The following is a 6,028-nucleotide window of genomic DNA, read 5'->3' as shown; positions in this document are numbered from 1 at the left end:
GCCGGTGCCGGTGCCGGTGCCGCTTTGCCAGCTCCCAACATGGCGGCTGCGTGGCCGCTGCCCGCGTCCAACATGGCGCGTTGCCAGGCAACGGCCCCGCCCTCCGGCCGCCGCCAATCAGCGCGCGCGGGTGTCCGGCCACGCCTTAAAGGGGGCGTGGTGTGGATCACGTGACCGGAAGTTTGTCTCCGGCCGGGTGTTCTGAGGCGTCTCGATGGTTTGAGCTCCCCTCGGTCGCGGCCGGAGCGTTTTGGGGGGTTTTGGGGGGGTTTTGGGGGGGGTTTGGTGTTTTTGGCGAGATCCCGGCGGGTTTTGGGGACCCTTCGTTACCCCCTTTCTGCCCCCGAAGCGGCTCCGCCACTGCCGGCGCGTCCCGCCATGGCGCAGGCGCGGGGGGTGAACAGCCTGCGCTTCAACCAGGACCAGAGTGAGTGGGGGGACCCCCAAAACACCCCCCAGAACCCCCAAAACAGCCCCCGGGACCCCTGAAACCCCCCGGGACTCCCAAACCCCTCAGGTGTCCCCCCTCGGAGACCCCCAAAACCCCCCAATACCCTCCTGGGATCCCCCCGCCCCCCTCTAGCGACCCCCAAACAGCCCCCAGGGCCCCGCAGAGCCCCCCCACACCCACCCAGCGACCCCCTGCTTCCCCCCAGGTGCCGTCCCGAGTCCCTCTGGGGACCCCCAACGCCCCCCAGGACCCCCTAAACCCCCCCAGGTGCCCCCCTAAGCCCCTTGGGTGTCCCCCTCACCCCCGCCCGTGGCCCCCAGGCTGTTTCTGTGTCGCGATGGACTCGGGGGTCCGGATCTTCAACGTGGAGCCGCTGATGGAAAAGGGGCACCTGGGTGAGGGGTCCTGGGGACCTTGGGGGATCCCCCCCTCCTCTGCGGGGGTCGTGGGGTGAGGGAGGGGGCGGGGGGCTTGGGGATCCCTTGGGGGTCTTTAGGTCCAGCGAAGGGGCTGGGGGGAGGAAGTTTGGGCTCTTTTGGGGTCCCGCGGGCCCGGGAGGGTGGGGGGGCGCTTTGGAGGGGTTCCTAAACCGGGGGGGTGTTTGGGAGTTTCTAGACCTGAGGGTGGGGGCAGTTTTTGGGAGGAGGGGGGGTGTTTTGGTGGTTCCTAAATCGAGGAGAGGCTTTTTGGGGGCGTCTGGGGAGATCTTTAAGCTGGAGGTGCAGTTCTGGAGGGGCTTGGGCTGTTCTGGGGTCCCCAGGCCTGGTGGGGGGAGGGCTAAATTTTGGGGGAAGTCCTTCAGCTTTTGGGGGGGTCTCTCCTATTTGGGGGTGCTCCTCTACTTTGGGGGTCTCTGAGCTCTGGGGAAGGGGGGGGGTTCTGCCCGGCTTTGGGGGAGTCACTAAATTTGGGGTGTCCCCTCAGACATGGAGCAGATTGGCAGCGTTGGGCTGGGAGGCTCCCTGGGGTTGGGGGGGTCCCTCGGGTTTGGGGGGGTCCCTCGGGTTTGGGGGGGTCTCCTGATTGCAGGGTGCCCCCAGACGCGGAGCAGGTCGGCAGCGTGGGGCTCGTGGAGATGCTGCACCGCTCCAACCTCCTGGCCATCGTGGGCGGGGGGAGTCACCCCAAGTTTCCCGATGCCTCAGGTGCGCCCCAAAACCGGGGGGGGCCCCAGGTGCCCTGACAGGTCCCCCAAAGCCTGGGGGGAGGCCAAGTTCCCTTGGCAGGGCTCCCCAAAACCCAGGGCCGCCCAGTTTCGAGGTCCTCCCCAACACCTCCTGGAGGGGTCCCCGATTTTGGGGCAGCCCCTGACAGCCCCCCCCGGGGTCCCCAGTGTTGGGGCAGCCCCGGACCCCCCCGATGTGGGGTCCCCCCATCACTCCCCTGGCCCTCGGTGGCTCCCCAGTGTCAGGGTCCCCCTGTGTCACCCCCCGGCCCTGGGGGGGTCCCCGATACCGGGGTGTCCCCCCTGACCCCCGGCCCCCCCAGTGCTGATCTGGGACGACGCCCGGGAGGGGAAGGACAAACTGGTGCTGGAGTTCAGCTTCCCCAAACCGGTGCTGGCCGTGCGCATGCGGCACGACAGGTACTGGGAGCACCGGGAGGGACTGGGAGCACTGTGGGGGACTGGGAGCACCGGGAGGGACTGGGAGCACCGGGAGGGACTGGGAGCACTGTGGGGGTCTGGGAGCACCGGGAGGGACTGGGAGCACCGGGAGGGACTGGGAGCACTGGGAGGGACTGGGAAGGGGCAGCTGGGGGGCACCGAGTGGGACTGGGGTGCTGGGGCTGGAGTTCAGCTTCCCCACACCAGTGCTCAATGGGGGGGACTGGGAGGGACTGGGAGCACTGAGGGGGGACTGGGAGGCACCCAAAGCTGCGCTGGCCGTGCGCTTGCAGCGCGACGGGTGGGACTGGGGAGGGTAACTGGGTAAACTGGGGAGACTGCGGTGACTGGGGCAGCACTGGCAGTGCCGGGGGTGCTGGGTGGGACTGGGGAGAACTGGGTCAACACTGGGAGGACACTGGGGGCGACGGGAAGAGACTGGGGGGGTTAACTGGGGGCACTGGGAGGGACCCCCACGGCTCCTGGCTGTGCGTATGTGACATGGTGGGTGCCGGGGGGTAACTGGGTAAACTGGGAGGACTGGGGGGGTAGCTGGGGGTGCCCCAGCCGTGGGGGTCCCCTGAAGCCCCCCGTGCCCCCAGGCTGGTGGTGGCCCTGCAGAGCCGCCTGTACGTGTTCTCCTTCCCCCACCGCCCCACCAAGCTCTTCGAGTTCGACACCCGCGACAACCCCAAAGGTGGGGGCACCCCAAAAACGGCGGGGGACCCCAAAAACGGGGTGGGGGACAAATCTGGGGGAAAGCCTGAAGTGGGGGCACCTGAAAACTGGGGGGATCCCAAACTGGGGGGAGCCCAGACTGAGGGGAGCCCGAAACATGGGGTGGACCCCAAGAACCTGGGGGGGCCCTAAAATCGGCAGGGACGGGTTTGAGGGTGGGAGGGACCCAGGTATCTGGGACAGAGCCCCCTCCCTGTTTTTCCTGCTGGGGGTGGTTTGGGGGGACCCCAAAACCCCACCAAGGGACATCCCAAAACTCAGGGATGGCCCCAAAACCCCAGAGGGATCCCAGAACCTCGGGGGGTTTGGGAAGGGGGGACCTGGGGGGGCCCAGGTGTCCAGGACAAACAACCGCCCATTCTCTTTATTGGGGGCGTTGGGAGGGACCCCAGAATCCCAAAGGGGGAACCCCAAACCTTCCCCCAGGGACTCCTCAAAGCACAGGGAGGGACCCCAGTGAATGAGGGAGAGCCTGGGACTCAGGGGGGACCCCAAAACCCTGGAGGACCCCAATACCCAGGGGGGACCCCGATGTCCTGGGGGGGATTTAGGGGGACCCCGATGTCCTGGGGGAGCTGAGGGGGCAGGGATACCCCAATGTCCGGTTCCTCCCCCCAGGGATCGTGGATCTCTGTCCCAGTTTGGAACGGGCCTTACTGGTGTTCCCGGGACACAAGTGTGGGAGCCTCCAGCTGGTGGTGAGGGCCCTACTGGGGATACTGGGAGGGACTGGAGGGAGCTGGGCAGGGCAGAGAGGGGGACTGGGGGTCACTGGGAGGGGGCTGGAGGGGTTTGTGGAGAACTGAGGATGCTGGGAAGGACTGGGGGAACTGGACAGGAATGGAGAGGACTGGGAGGGAACGGTGAGGGGGCTGTGGTGAAACTGGGGAGCACTGGGGGTCCCTCACCCCCCTTGGCCCCACTTTCCCCCAGGACCTGAGCTGCACTGGGGATACTGGGGTGCACCTGGGGGGGCACTGAGAACTCACTGGGGAGCGCTGGGGGGTCTCTGATCCCTTCACCCCTCCTTTGCCAGGACCTGGGCGGCACTGGGGTGATACTGGGGAGCACTGGGGTGTACTGGGGAGCACTGGGGTGATACTGGGCAGCACCGGGGGTGATACTGGGGTGATACTGGGTGGCACTGGGGTGATACTGGGTGGCACTGGGGTGTACTGGGGAGCACTGGGGTGATACTGGGCGGCTCTGGGGGTGTACTGGGGAGCACTGGGGTGCTACTGGGCGGCTCTGGGGGTGTACTGGGGAGCACTGGGGTGATACTGGGCTGCACTGGGGTGATACTGGGAGCCCTGGGGTGTACTGGGGAGCACTGGGGTGATACTGGGCGGCACTGGGGTGTACTGGGGAGCACTGGGATGGTACTGGGGAGCACTGGGATGTTACTGGGCTGCACTGGGGTGATACTGGGAGCCCTGGGGTGTACTGGGGAGCACTGGGATGATGCTGGGCTGCACTGGGGTGATACTGGGAGCCCTGGGGTGTACTGGGGAGCACTGGGATGATGCTGGGCTGCACTGGGGTGATACTGGGAGCCCTGGGGTGCTGCTGGGCGGCTCTGGGGAAGCCCTGGGGGGTCCCTCAGCCCTGTTCCCCGCAGGACCTGGGCTCGGCCAAGCCGGGCACGTCCTCGGCGCCGGTGACCATCAACGCCCACCAGAGCGAGGTCGGCTGTGCCGCCCTGAGCCCCCCGGGGACCTTGGTGGCCTCGGCCTCGCGCAGGGGGACCCTGATCCGCCTCTTCTGCACCCAGAGCCGCGCCCGGCTCCTGGAGCTGCGCCGCGGCACCGACCCCGCCACGCTCTACTGGTGCCACTGGGGGCACTGGGAGGGACTGGGGGAGCTGGGGGGCGGTGGGAACCGCCGGGTGTCCCCTGCTCGAGCTGAGCCAGGGGACCGACTGGGCCACACTGTACTGGTGGGACTGGGAGCACTGGGAGGGACTGGAGGTGGATCTGAGGGTTTGGGGGATCCCGCCCAGCCCGGGTTTGGGGCGCTGCCCCCCACCCCGCCCTGTTTCGGGGTTCCCCCTCCGCCTGGTTGAGCGGCTCCAGCTCACGGACCCCGTCTGGCTCTGCCGGTGGCACGGGGGGGGGCTGTGAGTGGATCTGAGCGTTCGGGGACCCCCGAGCAGGTTTTGGGGTGTCCCCCCCCCCACCCCTGACGGGGTTCTGGGGTGTGTCCGCCCCCCCCAGCCTGGCCTTCAGCCCCGACTGCTCCTTCCTGTGCGCGGCGAGCGACAAAGGCACCGGCCACGTCTTCGCCCTGCGGGACACACGGCTCAACCGGCGCTCGGCGTGAGTGGGGGGTCAAAGTGGGGGCAGGGGGGGCACCCCAGAGCCCCCCGGGACCCCCCTGACGCCCCCTGCCCCCAGGCTGGCGCGGGTGGGGAAGGTGGGCCCCGTGCTGGGCCCCTACGTGGAGTCGCAGTGGTCGCTCGCCAGCTTCACCATCCCGGCCGAGGCCCCCGGGGTCTGCGCCTTCGGGAGGGGCGGCCGCAGCCCCAGCTCCGTCATCGGTGAGCGCCCCCAAAACACCCCCGGGGGCCCAAATACTCCCTGGGAACCCCCAGTTTCCTCCCCAGGACCCCAAAATACACCCAGGGAACCCACAACCCACCACAGCCACACCCAGATCCCCCCCTAACGCACCCCAGACCCCTGTGACCCCCCCCAAACTCCCCTACCTGGGATCCCAAATTTCCCCCAAAAGTCCCCTGTGACCCCCCCAAACTCCCCTACCTGGGATCCCAAATTTCCCCCAAAAGTCCCCTGTGACCCCCCCCAAACTCCCCCCTGCCTTTCCCGGGAAGCCCCAGGCATCCATTAAAACCCGCTGGGAGCCCCCCCAGGGACCCTCTCACCCTCCCCAACCTCCACCCTGCACCCCTGGGGTCCCCCTGGAGCCCCCTGACCCCCCAAGCCGCTCCCCAGCCGTGTGCGTGGACGGGACGTTCCACAAGTACGTGTTCAGCCCCGACGGGAACTGCAACCGCGAGGCCTTCGACGTCTTCCTGGACATCTGCGACGACGACGACTTCTGACCCCCCCGGGACCCCCCCCGGGGAACCCCCAAAACCTCCCAAAACACCCCAAGTCTCGCCCGGTCTCTTTACTGGTGTCTCGGCGTAACAAAGGGGATTTATAAAACCCTCAAAAAAGGGGAGGGGGATACAAAACTGGGGTCCCCCCGCGTGCCCCGGCTGCGCCCGGGAC

The 6,028-nt window shown here is 68.0% G+C and overlaps 1 protein-coding gene across 1 annotated transcript; it reads left to right on the top strand.

Moving 5' to 3' along the window:
* The first annotated feature begins 230 nt into the window (after window positions 1–230).
* On the top strand, window positions 231–5,913 carry WDR45 (WD repeat domain 45). The gene is made up of 10 exons (XM_068998249.1): window positions 231–427; window positions 772–846; window positions 1,492–1,596; window positions 1,940–2,036; window positions 2,660–2,754; window positions 3,414–3,493; window positions 4,414–4,622; window positions 5,009–5,110; window positions 5,189–5,331; window positions 5,747–5,913. Exons 1-10 carry the CDS (start codon window positions 379–381, stop codon window positions 5,854–5,856), a joined length of 1,065 nt encoding a protein of 354 aa, XP_068854350.1. The 5' UTR covers window positions 231–378; the 3' UTR covers window positions 5,857–5,913.
* Window positions 5,914–6,028: the final 115 nt, after the last annotated feature.

This window comes from Aphelocoma coerulescens, chromosome 31 (genome assembly GCF_041296385.1).
Source record: "Aphelocoma coerulescens isolate FSJ_1873_10779 chromosome 31, UR_Acoe_1.0, whole genome shotgun sequence".
Classification (NCBI taxonomy): Eukaryota; Metazoa; Chordata; class Aves; order Passeriformes; family Corvidae; genus Aphelocoma; species Aphelocoma coerulescens.
The sequence above is the reverse complement of the archived record's forward strand: the minus strand, read 5'-3'. Positions and strand labels throughout refer to the sequence as shown.